General features: G+C 41.0%; 1 protein-coding gene and 1 long non-coding RNA gene across 4 annotated transcripts in view; one reads left to right on the forward strand and one right to left on the reverse strand.

Moving 5' to 3' along the window:
* Nucleotides 1-18836, reverse strand: part of LOC146683521 (uncharacterized) — an 83998-nt gene that overhangs the window by 4727 nt on the left and 60435 nt on the right. The gene's annotated exons all lie outside the window — the stretch shown is intronic.
* Nucleotides 6006-16920, forward strand: jtb (jumping translocation breakpoint). Of its 3 annotated transcripts, XM_085445270.1 has the most exons (7): nucleotides 6013-6224; nucleotides 6318-6414; nucleotides 6767-7021; nucleotides 7101-7153; nucleotides 9107-9192; nucleotides 13822-13901; nucleotides 15456-16920. In XM_085445270.1, the coding sequence occupies exons 3-7, from the start codon at nucleotides 6933-6935 to the stop codon at nucleotides 15610-15612; spliced, it is 465 nt and encodes a 154-aa protein (XP_085301396.1). In that variant the 5' UTR covers nucleotides 6013-6224; nucleotides 6318-6414; nucleotides 6767-6932; the 3' UTR covers nucleotides 15613-16920. The 3 variants fall into 3 exon arrangements, with proteins under 3 accessions (XP_085301398.1, XP_085301397.1, XP_085301396.1); XM_085445272.1 differs by having other exon boundaries at nucleotides 6006-6414; nucleotides 9110-9192; XM_085445271.1 differs by having other exon boundaries at nucleotides 6011-6414; nucleotides 6885-7021.

Below are 18836 nucleotides of genomic sequence, written 5' to 3' on the forward strand. Positions count from 1 at the left end.
GAGCACGAGTAGAACACCAACGTAACAGGCAGGGGAGACACGGAATAAACACGAAAGGGGACGAGGGCTCATAAATACATAGAGGGCACACAGGGGGAAGAGAGCACGGGGAGAACTTAGACATGATGGGCAGGGGAAGCATGGAATAAAACATAAGGAGAGACGAGGGCTCACAGATACACAGAGGGGCACACAGGGAGACATGAAGGGCAAGGGATCAAAAACTAGAAGCCATAGAATAAATCACACACAAGTACAATAATACGAAAATCACAAAGAACTAAAAACGCTGGGTCAGGAGACCCAGGACCGTGACAATTACTGTGCATAATTATTAGGCAACTTAACAAAAAACAAATATTTACCCATTTCAATTATTTATTTTTACCAGTGAAACCAATATAACATCTCCACATTCACAAATATACATTTCTGACATTCAAAAACAAAACAACAACAAATCAGTGACCAATATAGCCACCTTTCTTTGCAAGGACACTCAAAAGCCTGCCATCCATGGATTCTGTCAGTGTTTTGATCTGTTTACCATCAACATTGCGTGCAGCAGCAACCACAGCCTCCCAGACACTGTTCAGAGAGGTGTACTGTTTTCCCTCCTTGTAAATCTCACATTTGATGATGGACCACAGGTTCTCAATGGGGTTCAGATCAGCTGAACAAGGTGGCCATGTCATTAGTTTTTCTTCTTTTATACCCTTTCTTGCCAGCCACGCTGAGGAGTACTTGGACGCGTGTGATGGAGCATTGTCCTGCATGGAAATCATGTTTTTCTTGAAGGATGCAGACTTCTTCCTGTACCACTGCTTGAAGAAGGTGTCTTCCAGAAACTGGCAGTAGGACTGGGAGTTGAGCTTGACTCCATCCTCAACCCGAAAAGGCCCCACAAGCTCATCTTTGATGATACCAGCCCAAACCAGTACTCCACCTCCACCTTGCTGGCATCTGAGTCGGACTGGAGCTCTCTGCCCTTTACCTTTTTTTTTTTTTTTTTTTTTTTTTTTTTTTTGCCTGTCCCGTTTGGCTCTTTTGCCATCAGAATTGTTGTCTAAAGGCAAAGAAAGATGCCCAACGGATTTACTTTACCAAATTGACCATCCCAGCCTTGCCATAATGGTCTATTTGAGTCACCTTTTATTGTTTATTTTATTTTCACTTGCTGAATACGGGACAGACTTGACTGGGGGAAAGAAGGGGAGAAAGAAAGAGGGAAAGAGAAACAGCTGAGAAGAGGGACGGGGGAGAAGGGCAAAAAACAAAAACCAACAGAATGGGCAGAAAAAAAAAAGAAAGAAAAAGAAAATGCATATATCAATCACCTGGATCACCTGTTGAGAAAGAAAAAGGAAAACAAGAAGAAGAGAACAAGAGTAATAGAATAAACAACATCATAATGATATATGGGAATATGACAGTAAATACTAAATATTAAACATTGTGCAGCACATAAGATCAACAGAACACAGTGTGCTTTGAGGTAGGAGCCAAAAAGGGTGTAGTTTGTGGGTGTGATCACCCGTGTGTACACCTGTGAGCATGGACGTGCTTGTTTTTTTAAAAGGTTCCTTCATGTAATGATCTGCTAGAGGGTGTGGGGGGGCCACAGCCCCGTCCCCCAGGGCATGAAGCAGGTATGGAGGAGATCAAAACTCCAGACATCCAGAGGCCCTCAGAACACAAGAGACCAAGGAAGACCAACAGAGGGGCAGCCGCGCCACTGTCCCAGAAAGAGCTGAGGAGAGTCCCGGATGAGGGTTCACTCAGCAGCCGCGAAGCAGAAGCCAGGGGGAGTTGCAGTGACGCGCCCGTGTGCTCCGCCGGCAGCCAGCTGTGCCTGAGTGACCGAGCCCCAGGCCGAGAGGCCGGGGGCACCCCACCTCCGAAGTGGCCCGAGCGAGCCCCAGGCTCCAGGCCCCGACAAGCGGCCGCCAAGGAGTGAGCCGGTGTGTACCTGGACGCCCATCCCCAGACACAAAGAACCACCAACGCACCGATGTCTGAGGGAGTCCGCCACTGGCAGGGGAAGTGGTGGTGGGGGGAGATAGGCCTCCAAACCTTGGAGGGCCTGAGATGTCCTCAGAGAGGTGGCGCCTGATACCCAACCTGACATATAGACACAGACATACAGGCACACACAGATACAAACATCCATTCCCACCCTCATGCTCTCATATGCACTTACTCCACACTCAACCAACGTGGAGACAGACATAAAGAGACGCTGTACACACGATCACACTCCCCAAGCGTACTCTACGAACCGGGTCTAGGTACCCTTGCCCCTGGAGGGGGGAACTGCACCCAGACCCAGGTGGTGTTACCCTTTTCCACAGAGCTCGGGACAGTCCACCCAACCCAGAACCTCACGCCCATCCCGGACCCACCCAGGGGCAGCCAGGCTACCAGGTCAGTAACCCACGTCCGTCAGCACAGACCCTCCCCTAGCCCCGCTGCACGCAGCCACGAGGAAACAGTCACCCGAGAGCCAACAGAGCCCCTAACCGGACATGACTGCTACCCCGGATTGAGCCCCCCAAGGAAGATGCCTCTGGGGAACCCCCTGACGCCCTAGGCCTGTCCCTACCCCCACACCAATCACAACAGTGAAGGCGGGACCAAACTATGACCCCCCACCCCCACTAGGTGATGGAGCTGATCAAAGGAACCCAGAGCAATTGATCTGATGTGGTGGCAGAGGCTGTATCAAGACTAATGTAATCTAATAGATAATTTCTATATTGGTTAGAATTAAGATTATTTTTATTTTTCCAGTTCATGAGGACTGTTTTCTTGGCTATGCATAGGGCAGTGAAAACCATATGGGCGATATTCTTTTCTGAAGTAACATTATCTAAGCTGCCCAACAAACACACTAAGGGGGAAGTTGGAATGTTACATTTCAGACACTTTGATAAGTCTTCACATATCTCGCGCCAAAACTTCTGAACTGGTGGACAGAACCAAAGAGCGTGGATATAATTGTCCGGTGAATTGGTTTGGCAGTGTGAGCAGTTGTTGGTAGACGTAAAGCCCATCTTGAACATCCGATGACCTGTATAGTGCACTCTATGTAATATTTTGTATTGAATTAATTGAAGACTGGGATTTCTAATTAGATGAAAGGTTTTTAAGCAAGTCTGAGACCAGAAGTTTTGGTCTAAGTTAACTGATAAATCCGCTTCCCATTTTGCAATAGGAAGTGATATTGATTCATCTGTTTTAGAAAGCATTCTGTATATTTTGGATAGTAATTTGGGGGTTTTAAGAGTGAGAAATTGAACCACACTTGGTGGTGTTTGTAGTTCAACTTGACCGGGTTAAAATTTCTTTTTTACTATGGATTTAATTTGTTGATATTCTAAAAATCTTTTCTTGTTGATTCCATATTGTGTAACTAGTCCGTCAAATGAAATAAATTCTGTTCCTTCTAGTATATGTTCTAAATATTTGATTCCTTTACCACTCCAATCTGAAAAGTTTAGAGTGTGCATCCCTGTCTGGTGCCCCTCAAGAGACAGAAGCTGGAGGATGTCTGGTCATTTGTTCTGACACAAGCTGTTGGGGAATTATATAATATTTTAACCAGTTGATGAAAGAGGATCCAAAACCAAATTTGTGTAAAGTTGCAAAAAGAAATTTCCAGTTAACTCTGTCAAATGCTTTTTCTGCGTCTAAAGAGAATATTGTAGTTTCTAGGTTTTTACTGTATGAGTAGTCTATCAAATTAAGTAATCTGCGTGTATTTGTTGATGAGTGCCGACCTTTTATGAAACCAGTTTGGTCAGGATGAATTAAGAGGGGGGTTATTTTCTCCAGTCTCTTTGAGAGAGCTTTGCAGATTATTTTAAGGTCTACATTTATAAGGGATATTGGACGATAGCTTGAGGGATATACAGGGTCTTTGCCTGGTTTTAGCAGGAGATTAATGTTTGCAGAATTCATATTTGATGGAAGTCTGCCCTTTTCTTTGATTTCCAACAACGTTCTGTAGAAAAATTCTTTGTAGAATTCTGCAGGAAAGCCGTCTGGACCTGGAGCCTTATTATTGGGCATACTTATCAGGGCTTCCTGGAGTTTACCTGGTGTCAGTGGTGAATCCAGTGCCATTGCTTGAGTGTCTAATAATTTTGGAAGAGTTATGTTGTCCAAAAACTGATCAATTTCTTTTTTAGATGGGTTTATTTGTGGTGAATACAACGTTTTATAGAAATCCCTGAAAATGTTGTTTATTTGTATCGGTTCATATATTGTGTTCCCAGATAAATCTTGAACAGCACATATAGTTGTTTTTTCTTTATTTATTTTTAGCTGGTTTGCTAGAAATTGACCAGATTTATTACCATGTTCATAATAAGCTCTCTGCCCTTTACCAATCCAGCCACGGGCCCATCCATCTGGCCCATCAAGACTCACTCTCATTTCATCAGTCCATAAAACCTTAGAAAAACCAGTCTTGAGATGTTTCTTGGCCCAGTCTTGACGTTTCAGCTTGTGTGTCTTGTTCAGTGGTGGTCGTCTTTCAGCCTTTCTTACCTTGGCCATGTCTCTGAGTATTGCACACCTTGTGCTTTTGGGCACTCCAGTGATGTTGCAGCTCTGAAATATGGCCAAACTGGTGGCAAGTGGCATCTTGGCAGCTGCACGCTTGACTTTTCTCAGTTCATGGGCAGTTATTTTGCGCCTTGGTTTTTGCACACCAAGGCGCAAAATAAATTTTTAATATTTTGAAAACATGAATCCCATTCAACTGAAGATATGTCCAATGCCATGTCCTGGGCCCAGTAGCCCTTAACTTTAAGGAGAGGGTCAGCTGACCGTTCTTGCAATAAGTGATAAATCTTAGAGGTAATGCCTTTACCCAAGGATGATCTTGAGAGCAGGACTTCCACAGGGCTGCCCACAGGACAACTCAAAGGGGTTCCCAGCCACTTCGATAATGAACTATGTATTTGGACATATCTCCAGAATTGATTACGCTGCAACTTATATAACTCTACAATTTTATCAAAGCTTAAAAAACATTTAGTCCCACAGTCAAATAAATCTGATACATTAAGGATGCCTGCTTTACGGCACTGTAACCAGTCAACCGATGTCCCTCCAATTAAAATTCTTTTATTACTCCATAAGGTTGCCGAAGGTGATTTAATAAAGTCCCAGCGACCTGCCCTATGTAATTTAAACCACAATGTCTTTGCAATTATAGGATGGGTAGTTTTATGACTGGTATCAAACAAGCAAAATCCTGTTTAGCCATGGCTCATCGAGGTCGGGGGGTTTTAGCAATTTTATTCGATAACTTTCCTGGGGATCTTGTACTACAACGGACTGACTTGAATGGTCATTGGTTGATTGCTGTAATGAGAGTTGAAAGTTTGTTTTTCATTTTAGTCAACGTTTATGGATATAATAATGAAAGTCAAAATAAAATTATGTTAGAAGATTTAACTCTAAATATTTTTGAACGTAAAGGTCGATACCCTACGGAATACATTTTAATGGGTGGTGATTGGAATATGACTCCTGATGAATGGACTGATAGATGGCCCTCAAGGACAGGTAGACCACAAAAAAATAACCTAATTATAGATTTTTTACAGGGGTTTCACAAATGCAAATACAGTAACAAAAAACCTAATTTTAAAGATTACTATAATGATGTTTTATGTTACATAAAATTGATTAGTGGATCACTTAACAAAAAGGCTATGAAAACTATTACTATTTGTAGTAATTACAAATTATTTGAATGTTTGTAATTCTTTGTATTACACCCCCTGGCATATGTTAATTTTGTTCTGATTGTATAGTATACATGTTCTGTATACTGTTTCTTAATAAAGTTTAATATTTAAAAAAAAAAAAAAAAAAAAAGGATGGGTAGAGAATGATGACGTTTAAATCTACGTGTAATTTCTAGCAAAACAGGATGAGGCTGCGCCTGCACTCTGCCCTTCAAAATAACGGTTCCTAACTTACATAAAAGGTTTAAGAGACAATAGGACGTAAATAAAGACAAAAAGTGTTAAAATAATCTTTACAGTCCGTAAACTTTATTTAAAAAACCTAGCGAAAAATGTTTAGTGCGTTTCTCCCGGGGCACATGCATGCATATATATTATTGTATTTACATGAATATAACAGACGCTTTTCCTGGGAGCATTTTATCCTTGCGGGTAGTGAACTCTGGGGCGGAAGTGCTGCCTGTGAGTGTCGTGGTTAACCTGTCTGTGTGAATCCGGTAACAACAATCGATGGACTTCAGCTGCTCGCCGCTAACTCTGCGCTTTATTTAACAGCAGTGTCGAATCATCGGCGGTTCTGATGTTTAGGCTCCTCTTCTCTGCTTCCCTGCGTTGAGTCCAATATGGCGGGTGTGTTTTTTAAGAGATCGCGGTGAGTAGAGCTAACGGTATTGCTAACGTGTTAGCAACTTGTTAGCATTAGCAGACTGCTCAATACAAAGAAAATCACGTTGTAAGCCGCTTAAAGTGTGTGATATTAGCTCTTTTTTAAGTTATTGATGGGTTATTAATGATCAGCTGAGTGAAATATTGCTGTGTCTGTGTTAATGAATCTGCTCATTACTCATTTATTGATTAGGTTTGTTGCTGTTTTATTGGATGATTAATTTTATCATCCAATCAAATAGTAATTAGGCTGTGTACTCTTATATTAAATACACTGAACTGTGATCATCTGCACTCTGATTATCGATTAGCAAAGTGACATATGTTTGATTTTTCAGCTCTCAATAGCGTGGAGCCTTAAGGCTTTGATCAATGTGAGCATCATGGTAAAAGACTGACTACAGCTTGGACTGATAGCACTCGGCCACGAATCATAATTTTTCAATAACCGGTCAGGAAGCGGACAGCGTGGCGACGGCGTTGTGGTGCTGGGGCAGCAGACTGATGGAGGGTGACTGTCGGATCCCTGTCGCCTGCTGCCGCCCACGCGTCCTTGTACTGCATGCCCTGTTCTGGGGTCTTGTGTCACTCAGGTAAGTTCAGAGGTCAACCAAACCTGCAGGCAGCACTGTGGTAAAGTCATATGACTTTCAAAAATGTTCATGTGTTCAGGGTGTTCGGATCAGCTCTGCTGAATGAGGAGAAATCTATAGGAACAGTTACAGGTATGTCTCAAACTCTTGTCATCTGTTTTTAGAGCTATGTTTTGTTAGCTTGCTTTAAAAAAAAATGCAGTTATTGTTCTTTCTGTATTAAAGTCAAGTCCATAATTATTCATTCCCCGGGCAAATTCTGACTTAAAGTTACTGTTATTCAACCAGCATGTGTTTTTTTTTTTTTCTTTTACCAGAAATGACACAGGCTTCTCCTAAAATATTAAAATATAATAAGACGACATACAAGTGGCATCATTGTAGAAAAAAAATATTTCTCAGCTTTTATTTACAAAAAGTGTTGCGTCTAAAATTATTCATACCCTTCACAACTGTCACAGTCTCTGGGAAAATCCAAAGTTCTATACTATTCCAAATAGTCCAAGCACTTATAAAGCATCCTAATTACCCTGATTAATTGGGAATAGATGTTTTAATCAACTCAACAGGTGAAAAACAGCAGCTCTCTGCAGTTGGCTTGTGGATAGTCATTGCTAAGACAAAGGAGCTCAGTAAGGACCAGCGGCTGTGCATTGTGGCTGCTCACAAGGCAGGAAAGGGCTACAAGGCCATATATAAATGTTTTCAAGTTCCAGTGGCTACAGTATAAATTATTATTAAAAAATACAAGATGTTCTGCACTGTGGAAAATCACAGAGGATATGGTCGGAAGCCAAGTGACACCTGTGCTGGCCAGGAGGATAGTGAGAGAGGTGAAAAAGAATCCAAGGCTCACTACCAAGCTCATCCTGGTGAATCTGTGCTCTGCTGGTGGTTGTTGATCAATGGTCATGAGAATTTGCATAATTATGATGAAGGAACTGACCCCCCAGCCCATTGTTCATTCAGTGGGCTGGCTTCAGTCATTATGCAAATGTACTGTTTATAAGATTGGGGAAACCTGCAGTCAGCTGAGACTGAAGAAGTCACTTGGATGAGTGACAAAACGTTTCTCCCACTGAAAACGCTACGTCCAAATGAACAGAATCAACTTCTAGAGAGACCAAGGATAATGCCACTTCTCCAGAGAGGCATATAAAAGCCTGCATGGCTAAATGCTCATCTGGACAAAGAAGAAGACTTCTGGTCTTCTGTGTTAGATGAAACAAAAATTGGATTGTTTGGCCACAATGATGTTTCCTTAATTTGGTTTGTTTATTTGTTTGTTTGTTTTTAAAAAGATCAGAAGCCTTCAACCCTTAGAACCCCATCCCCGCTGTAAAACATGGACCTAATGCTTTAGAGCTCTTTTTCAGGCCATGTACCAGGCAACCTAATCCGGGGCTCTAGACTGCGACCAATTTGGTCACACACAATTTCTCAATCGTGTGACAAAAAAAAAATCCTACATTGCAACAGTGCGACCAGCCGTTTGAGGGAAAAAAGATTCCGCACAAAGACGTAAAGACAGCGTGGACCATATGCATCAGAATCAGTGAGATGTCGGGTGAGAAAGCCGACATCTCACTGATTCTGATGTGCCAGGTCCGCGCTGTGTGTTATGTCTTTTTATGCACTAGACCAGGGGTTGGCAACCTTTCTGATGACGAGTGCCTTCTAAAATTTCCTCAGAAGTCAATGTGCCATATGATTGCATTAGCAATAAATTTTATAACACTCTATATGAACAGTTACACACTAGAATCTGGTAGTAATAATTATGGGCTTGACTGTATACCTCGCTGAGCTAACCAGAAATCCCATTTGTTCTATGTGTATCCCTAAATGGATTCCTCCTGCCTCTTCCTTCTTTGTTAACAGCATAAAGTGTGGCTTTAATTAAAGATTTCTTTTTTTAAAAGAACTGTTGAAGAACTCATTCTGTGGAAACAAAGTCATGTCATGTGACAGGTTCACTAGTTTTAATCCAACAGCAAAAATAATAATAATAATAATAATAATTTCACTTCCAGGTACACACACAAAGTATATGCAGCCAATAACATATTGTTGTTGTCCTGGCAGCAGTTAAGCCTGAGGCCCCCCCCTGCTGGCTGTTGGAGGAGTTTGTGGTGACGGAGGCGTGCGTGCGCTGCAGCGACTTCAATACTGTGAGTCATTTCAGTCCCACATAGGGCAGCGTCAACTCTCAGGTCACCACTGTTCAGAAATCAGCTGATCAAGTCATCGGACAGCCAGATGAAGTTATCTGGCAGATGGTCATGTGTTTTGTTTTGTTTTTTTGTGGGTTTTTTTGTTTTGTTTCAATTATTTATTTATTTATTTATTTTATTTTATTTTATTTTAAAATACATTTTTATTTATTTATTTTTTAAATAGTTACCTAAAGCCCTTTTTCCATTAGTACTTACCTGATTGGCTGCTCAGTGGCATCATGAGTCAGGAGAGTCTTAGGCTACGTTCACACTGCAGGCAAAAGCGCATCAAATCTGACTTTTTTGACTCTATGCGACCCATATCCGATCATAGTATGACATTGTGAACAGCACAAATCCGATATTTTCAAATCCGATCTGGGTCACTTTCGTATGTGTACTGTATTTGATGTTTTAGAAAGCGACTGCTGTTTGAATGAATGAATGAATGAATGAATGAATCAAGGCTTTATTGGCCACATGCAGGTTGCCCCGCAGTGGAATAGACCCCCCCCCCGACTTGCACACACAACACAGACATCACATGGGAATACAGGTCGGAGATCGGCAGCGTTACAGAAAAACACTGAAAAAGTACACAACAATGGGAAAGTAGAAGAGGAAAAAGAGACCTCTACTCATGCTGGGCTCCTATTTCTCCTAATTCTCCGATAAGCCAGGCCCAAGCCAGCTCCGATCAGCAAGAACCCTGTTATCATGGTTCCGAATAGGTAGATATCTTCAGCGTCCTTGATCGACAGTCCCGCCAGGCACACGACCCTCCATTTCTGCCACCCGTCCATCGTGTATCCGGCACGGAAAGTCCCTCCAGGGCATGAGTCGTTTGGTACCGGGCCGCGAGAGTTGAGGCTCAGGTGTGAAATGTATAGTTTTCAGGGTTTTTATCGATTTTCAGCGTTATGTTGTTATCGTTTTTATCATTTACTCGGTTTTCCTTGGTCTTTTCACGTGTGCTATGAATAAATTTTCTTTTTTTCGGTACCGGTACTAGTTATATTTTGTTGTATTTATCCGCGACACCTTAAAGGCCGGTCCGTGAAAATATTGTCGGGCATAAACCGGTCCGTGGCGCAAAAAAGGTTGGGGACCGCTGCTCTTAATTGTTGTGACACATGTTTGAAATGCAGAGAGGTGCGCTCGATTTGCCACACGGAGCAGCGCGAGGGTAAAGCACGAGGGAGGGGCTAATAATCGGCTCAGTCATTTTTAATGATCGTTGAAAGCCCAGATCGTAATCGAGATTAAAATTCGATTAATTGAGCAGCCCTATCTGACAGAAATCTGCAACTATCCTTTGAAGCACCGCTCCTCTCTAAAACAGCAACAAGGACAATTATTAGGCCATGTGTAAATAACAAAATTACGTTTCCCAATTTTCCTTCAAGTTATAAAGTTAAGTCTGGAACAAGTCTTTATATTCAGGGCCATCAGTCAAACAATGCTGTTTGGTCTGGGTCTAAACGGAGCGCATTGTGTGTGACGTCTTTTTTTGCGCATGCGGGACGCTTGGAGGGTTCACACTAGAGCGCGTTTGCTGTCACATTTTATTTGTAGTGTGAAGGAGTGTGAGGATTTCATCAAAAAATCGGAATTAAGCATTAAGACCTGCAGTGTGAATGTAGCCTTATTCAAGAAAATCATACCAACCTCTTTTTGAAACCTGGCAATGAGAGAAATGGCTACAAAAAACGCTGTGCTCCCCTGAGTCTGATGAAAAGCCACAAACCAAGTAGCAGGCCTCGATGTCTACCTTTGTTGTAGTGTTCGTGTTACATATTAATTACATCACGGGAAGCGTGGACGCAATGCTATGTAGGGCTGCCACTATTAGTCGACTAGTCACGATTACGTCGACTATCAAAATCGTTTAATAGTCAACGCGTCTTTTGAAGCTTTGTAAGATCACAAAAGCCGCAGAAGTAGTAGGATTTAAGAGTGTAATAACGGATTGAAACAGAAGATGACAGCACTGCATGTACAAGGATGCCAGCTGCCGTTAAACCCCGAAGAAGAAGCTCTGTCCCAGAATTCATAGCGCAGCCCAGCTCAGTTTCCAACAATGGCGGCAGCTAGTTAGTTTTGATATTACTCTTATTATTCTTTCTGGGTCACAAAATACACGTTTAACATATTTTCAGACGAGAATGTAGCTGTGTAAACCTCAAATATCTGCTCAGTTTATCAAGACACCACATACTTTCAAAAGCGCTCCGACGTTTTCGGAGACGTCTGTTACCCACTAGCTCGATAGCTAGCCGGGGGCAAGGCTCACTAGAGCCCGTGAGAACACCGGACTCCCGGCAAATCGTTTTCAAACCCACCGCTGTCTTTCACTACTCAGGTTAAACATGATACAGGGCTCTAGAGTGCGACCAATTTGGTCGCAAATACGACCAAATTTTTCAGTGGTGCGACTAAAAAAATATTTGGTTGCACCTGTGCGACCAACTGTTCGGGTAGCAAAAAAAAAAAAAATCTGCAACCTTCCCTTTGGTCAACAACAGACACACATTTTGCCCCTATCGTGGACTAAACCAATCAGAGATAGTAAGGGGCGGGACCTCTCTGATTGGCCGTGGTCCAGTTGAAAGTGCAGGTGGAAGTGGGAGGTGAGTAGCTTGAATAAAGCGATATCAATTCATTAAATCCTGAATGACTTTTAAATATAACTGTGTTTTGCCAGAAACGTCAGATTAAAGCTCACAAAACCATTTCAACAACAACCAAACAGCAAATGAGAGCAGGTACACGGACTCCACACAAAGACGTAAACACAGAGGACCGACGCATCAGAATCAACTTTGTCTTTCTCGGCTTTCTCACCCGACGGCCCGTAGACGGACACGCTGTCGGAGCTTAGCGATCCTGATGCGTCCAGTCCGCGCTGTGTTTACGTCTTTTTATGCTGATTCTGAGCTGCAGGTTTTGTCTCTCTCCAACCAAAATTCACCGAGCAAGCAGCAAAAGAAGCAGCAAACTGCGCTTCACATTTGATCGATGTCGTCATGAATTTTGCTGTTTTGCTTCCACGACTATTAAAATCCCACTCCATGCACAGCTAGCTCTCTCTATCTCTCTCTGTACTTCAAGAACAGTTTTCCGTCTCCAATCTCTGTTTTCTGTATTATTCATTCGCTTATTACCCACCAGTCTACCGTTGTTTACAGCGCTGTCGGCTGCTGTCTTTTTCTTTTCTTTTTCTTTTTTTCCCTTAAATGACCTCGGATAAGAAAGCCTATTTTTTCTGTTGTTCAATACTGAAGAAATTTAAAGTTTATATGCAGAACATTGTAGAATATTTTTAAGGTTATCTGCTATAAAAAGCCAGACCAGGAAAATCTCCTTCATGTTTTTCTGTGTTTTATTCTCAGTTACTTTCACACAAAGGCATCTGCTGTGATGTTCACAATTCTGATGAAGTCAGTACTGATAAATGATCAGAATTATAATATTTCTGACTGTCTGAGGCTAAGTTGAATCGAATCGGGACTTTGAAAACCGGAATCGAATGGATTATAGAAATCAGTGATGATACCCAGCCCTAGTGAGCCGCCTAGCCACGACAGAAGTGGATGTAGCTGTAATAGGAAAAGAACTATTGCTAACTTTTCTGTTAAGTTAAGGCCTGATCCTTCTGAAATTCATAGCCAGTGCTCGGACACGGTGTCATCAATCTTTGAATGCTGAAAAAGCACAGTGTATCCAGAAAAACACATTATATTATATAAATTATTATAAAATTTGTGTGCGCCTAACTTTTGTGCCGGTACGCCTAACTTTAAAAAGTTAGGCGTACCGGTACGCCTATGACAAAAAGTTAGCCTAGAGCCCTGTGATATATAAGTCACTTAGATAACTTAAAAATGTTATTGTTTGGCTTTTTTTTAGTGTTTTATTTGTTCCTGAGTAAATCGGTTTGGCTGAGATTAAAGTTATAGTTTTTACACAGCTGAATAAACGTCAAGCAGACAGCTGATTATCAGAAGTGTGAGATGCTCGAGAATATACTCCGGTGTCCTGATATATTTTAGATAGCAAGAAGTTTATTAAATTTCACCAAAACAATCTGCAAATTTCATTAACATTTAACAAACTATCATCTTGTCTTTATTTTTAGTTAGCACATACCTTAAACACTTAAAGCTGTAAGCTAATGATAGTTATATAAGAGCAGATGCTGCTGGTGCAATAAGCTGTACATTTTACGTCCAATGGATGCACGATCTGCATGATTCGACTAATTGCAAAAATAATCGGTGACTAGTCGACTATCAAAATCATCGTTTGTGGCAGCCCTAATGTTGCCACAAACGATGTTGAAAACACATATTGGGTTCTACTCGATTGCAATGGAAAACCAGCCAATCAGAGTTGTGTTTTGGTGACTCCATCCGAATGGGTACTAATGAAAAATGGGCTTTTGGGTGAATCAAAGTAAAAATTAGACACCTCCACATGAGTTTTTTCCATCATATTTAAAATGTAACTTTAAATACATAAGCACAGATCAATCTTCTCTGTTTTCTGAAGCATCATCTAATTGGCCGTGTGTGTGTTTTTCAGAAGTCACAGTTGGCCTGCAGACTGACAGGCTATGTAGAGCGAGTGAACTGCAGCCAGTCCAGCAGAGAGGAGTACAAAAGGTGAGTCTGGGTCCTGATTAACCAGACAGGCGACATGTATCATTCAAAATCATGATGAATGCAAGCAACAGGTGGGAGGACTAAAATCTGAGCAGCTGATCATTCTAAATTAAAGGAAATACTCTAATGGATGACAGCAAGCAAACAATAAAGGTCGCCAACCTTCAACATCAAAAGAGCCATTTTAGCCCCTCCGACCAAATAGTGGGAGGAAAACAAAGCAGTGAGTGTGGTAACAAACAGACGGATATAATTCAGAGAGGATAAAACATATACTTTTAATACAAGAATAATAAGATGTTTTAATAATAAGAAGAGCTTTTTTACTTTTTAGAGGTGAAAAAAATAACACTGGCATGTGCAGGCATACCTTTAAACAAAACCTAAATTTAACCTCCTAAGACCCGAACTCTTCCACGGCATGTTGTCTTGTGTAGTTAGTGTGTAGTGTAGTCGATAGTTTTGTTTTGTGTGTCAGAACAATGAGACGACTGCTGAATGTCACAGTTGCTGCAAAAAAGCCACCAAAGGCAGACAGCAACATGAGTGATACACCTCTTTTTTATTTTTTTGAAATTGACATTTTGGAATCACTGTACAATACCATCAACTTCAGCAATTTGTGTGTGTGTGTGTGTGTGTGTGTGTGTGTGTGTGTGTGTGTGTGTATATATGTGTATGTATATATATATATATATATATATATATATATATATATATATATATATATATATATATATATATAATGTGTGTGTATACATACATACACACACACACACACACACATATGGTTTTGTTTTGTTTTTTTTTTGTTTTTTTTTTTTTTATTAAACCTCTTGTTGTCAGACCTGCAGAGTTTTGGTATGTGGTGTTCTCCTCTGTCTTAATTTGGACCGAAAATATTTTTTGGATTGGTACAACTAATTTATGTGCCTTCTTATTTGATGCAGAACACCTAATTGTTCTGTTAATAGTTTTAAATGGTTATATAAAAACTGCCTGAGGCCTTGGCTGCATTTTTAGGTAAATAGCTGCATATAACTTTGTTTTTTCCAAAACCTGTGCATAATTTTAAAAAAATTACAATTTCTATTGTTACGACTATTTGCATTTCCAAGTTATGAAAATGATTCATTGAACATTCTTCTTTGGTTTTTACAGTGAAAAATAGAACTTTTTTTTTCCTACTCTGATGTGATCTTTTTTGTCTTAATTTAGATCAATCGTGCTAATACAGTATGTCAAAATGAAATAACTGTAAATTCAGACATTTGAAATTGTGCTGAAAAGAATGATTCCAAACAAGACAAATCAAAAATAGTCAAAAATGGCCAATTATACCCTAGACCCCAGAGAGTTAATTGCTATAGTCATTTATGGACTAGGCTACACATGGTTCATGAATAACTTTCACATCACATCAGAATATTTTGAACCCTTTATGGACTCATCAGCTAATAGATGAGCATGCACCTCAGCCATAGATTAATCGTCACTACAGGAACTGACGTTATTCCAATGAAGGTACTAATTTTTCTTCCTCCTCCTATTCAGCTGCCGCTCTGTTCTCATGGAAGAACATCTGTTCTGGAAGTTTGAGGCGGCCATGTTGGCTCTGACAACCCTCTTCGCCGTCCTCGTTGTCATCCGCCAGCGACGACTTGACCGCCTTGCCTCTGAGAAGGTCCGTCGCCAGATTGAGTCCATCTAGGATACCTGGACAAGAACTATGACTGTAGTGGTGTCTTAACAGTAGAGGGCAAATGGACCTGCAGAGACTGTTTTCACACTTAACTCTAAATTTGAAACAAATATAGGAAACAGAAAGTCTTGGCACAGAAACAAGGATGGCTGACATGCCCTGCCCTAAGAAATATGATAAACAGGAACCAGTCAAGTCAAGGGGTGGAGTCATGTCCGCGACATCATTAGAATTAATGAGATTGGAGAAGATGGATTGCGGCTATTGTTTCTGCTTCCTGTTTTCAATGCCATGGTAACCAGCAGCTCTCACCTTCTTCTTTTTTTTTTCTTCCTTTTTTCTGGTTGTTTGGTTCTTTGCTAAAACGTTTGGATCAATAAAGTTAGGGGATGAGAATTGATAAGAATTTTGCAATTCTGATTCCATTATTAATATCACTTATAAATTCGTTTCCTTATCGATTCCTTTATCCATTCTCTTTGGCTCCACTTTGTGAGTCACCACCATCTCTAAGCAGCATATCAAAGACACTGCAGTCACCCAAAATTATTACATGCTCAGATGTCAAATGTGTGTGCATGTTGCAGGTGTTTCCTCTCATTGTTTTGATCAGTGTTAGGGTCAATACTCAGTCATTCTTGCTCATATTACACAGAACCCTTTTATTTTAAAAGTAATGCAGTACGTTACTTAATTACACCCAGGAGAAAGACATTTGTTATACTACTCGTTACGTTACTGTCATGTTAGTCTGTAAAATAATCTGCAACACACTGTATCATAATTAGCAATACAAACCTGAGGCTACAGCCCGACACACTAACACAAATCCCTATCCTAATGTGGACAGCACAAAGCAAAGATGAAAACCTTAAAGGTTTTCACAAAGAGACCTTAAAGTGATTCTACTTTAGAAACATGAACCAGTAAAAACGGAGGCTGCAAGTTGTGTGGGCTGGGGTCAGCATTTACTCAGCTTTAACATCACTCGGGGTTCTTGTTAGCTTAGTGTTAGCATGCTGCCGGAGTTTTGTTAACAGTATAATGCAGTTGTTTCTGTCCTGAAGTGGTCTCCACTTTACCATCACGCTCTCATCCTTTGAGAACTGGTTCTCGATTCACATCCCTAAATAAAGTTATTCAGTACTTAATTTAATGCAGCAGAGTTCTGGTCCTTTCTTTGAAGCTTCACATCCTGTGTAGCTGGATGGGCAGGGCCTTTGACACGAATGTGGAGTTGATAGTTGATCAATAGATATTTAAAGTGGAAATATGAAATTTGCTAATCTAAATAAAACATTTTCCGTTTTTGTTCTGTTTTTGTCTATATTTGTTTGGGAGTTTGTAAAGAGGAGTGGCTTTGTGTTCAGTAACAGAAGTAGACACATGTTAATGTGAGAAAGGTCATAGCCTCCTCATCCTCAATACACATACAGCTGACAGTTTGTTTTTTAAACATTTTCAGATTTCTTTTTCTCCAAATAATAATAGGAAAAACTATCCATCCATCCACTTCCACTTATTTAATTAATGGTCACAAGAGGCTGAAACCTTTCCCAGCCGTAGGGCAGTGTATCCCTGGACAGATCACCATTCTGTGCCATGGCTAACAACAAGACCCATTCACACCTATGGGCAATTTAGAATTACCAGTTCACCCTCTAACTGGATATCTTTGGACTATTTAAGGATGCTAGAGCCGGCTGTGATCCTTTCTGGTTTTTTATTATTATTGTCCGCAATCACGGGTTTATGCATCCAGTGGGACCTTGCTGTGGCTAGAATTCTTCTCTTTGCTGTCGTAGGGATTTGGCTCAGCAATCTACATCTGCATCAAGTATCCTTCACAAATATAATTAAAACAATCCCAAAAGTTCATTCTGCTCATCTTGAGGTAGCGTTTTAAGTGGGAGAAACGTTTTGTCACTCGTCCAAGTGACTTCAGTCTTAGCTGACTGCTGGTTTCCCCAGCCTTATAAATATCACATTGAAATATCACATAATGAGCAAAACTAGCACCACTGATTAACAATGGGCCATGGGGTCAGTTTAATGATCATTAATATGCAAATTTTCTTGATTATAAATAAATGGCTGCAAGTACCATACACAGAGAGTTGGGAAATGGTTGCAATCAAAGCATTGTAAAATAGTGAAAGATGTACCCTTAGGCCTTCCCTCCTGGAGCATTCTTTAGGCGCCTTCCCATCTTTGACAAATGTCCAGCTAGGATAACCACATTTACTCAGGGCTTCTTGATATGAAGTTCTTCTGCTTTCCTAGCTTTCTCTGTGGGGATGGTGTTCTCTGTGTTGTAGCGTCCTGATGACACTCAATTGGCCCACGTTTAACCAGTGGTGCTAGTTTTGGTCGTTATGCAAATTTAATCTTTATGAGTTTGGCATAGAAATAAAGAATTCTGTCTTTAAAGAATGAATTGTAGAATACATTCTGCATTTGTAATTCATTTTTGAATTCCAATTTAATAAAGTGATTTTCAAAATTCTTTTTAAATTACCAATTCCACTCATTTCAAAATCCATTTGCCTTTCCTGTTGGCTTAGGGATTAACCTTTGGATTAGCAACTTCAACTTCCGTTGCCTACTGGTGGTGTTCAGAGGGCCCGGTGGCGCCAGTGTCTGGTAGCCTCGCCTCTGTCAGTGCGCCCCAGGGTGGCTGTGGCTACAATGTAGCTTGCCATCACCAGTGTGTGAATGGGTGGATGACTGAATGTACTGTAAAGCGCTTTGGGGTCCTTAGGGACTAAGTAAAGCACTATACAAATACAGGCCATTTACCATTTTCATCTCTCCAGACATTACACACAGACCCTTTTTGCCCACCAGGTGTCAGTTCTCTATGCTTCTTTTCCCTCTTAGGCCCTCTGTCCCCCTTTAACCATATATGAGATGACTGCTGTGTTTGGGCAATTGTCATAACATAAAAATAACAGACTATTACTAAGGCTAATTCTTAGATCACCTATTCTGGTTGTTTCCTGCTTTAACCTTTGTGCTCAGACTAGAACCTCTGTCTGAGGGGCTTTTGACATTCTTTACAGTTAAACAACTAATCTTCCAGGATGGGCGATTCTCTGCGCTCTTCTCCTCTTCCTTCTTCAAACCTCAGGGGTTAGAATATAGTGATGTGTTGGTCGCGAATCAAACAGCTCTTAGAGCCGACTCTTTGAAGTGAACCACACGAGCCGGCTCCTTATTGGGAGCCGTGGGGG

Source organism: Copadichromis virginalis, linkage group LG22 (genome assembly GCF_057382275.1).
Source record: "Copadichromis virginalis isolate Kocher_CV1m ecotype Utaka linkage group LG22, C_Virginalis_male_GT1.1, whole genome shotgun sequence".
Classification (NCBI taxonomy): Eukaryota; Metazoa; Chordata; class Actinopteri; order Cichliformes; family Cichlidae; genus Copadichromis; species Copadichromis virginalis.

Coding starts and splice junctions, on each gene's coding strand:
- jtb (XM_085445271.1), top strand. CDS start 6,933: ATGGAGGGTGACTGTCGGATCCCTGTCGCCTGCTGCCGCCCACGCGTC. Junction 7,154..9,106: donor ATCTATAGGAACAGTTACAG/GTATGTCTCAAA, acceptor TTGTCCTGGCAG/CAGTTAAGCCTGAGGCCCCC. Junction 9,193..13,821: donor GCTGCAGCGACTTCAATACT/GTGAGTCATTTC, acceptor TGTGTTTTTCAG/AAGTCACAGTTGGCCTGCAG.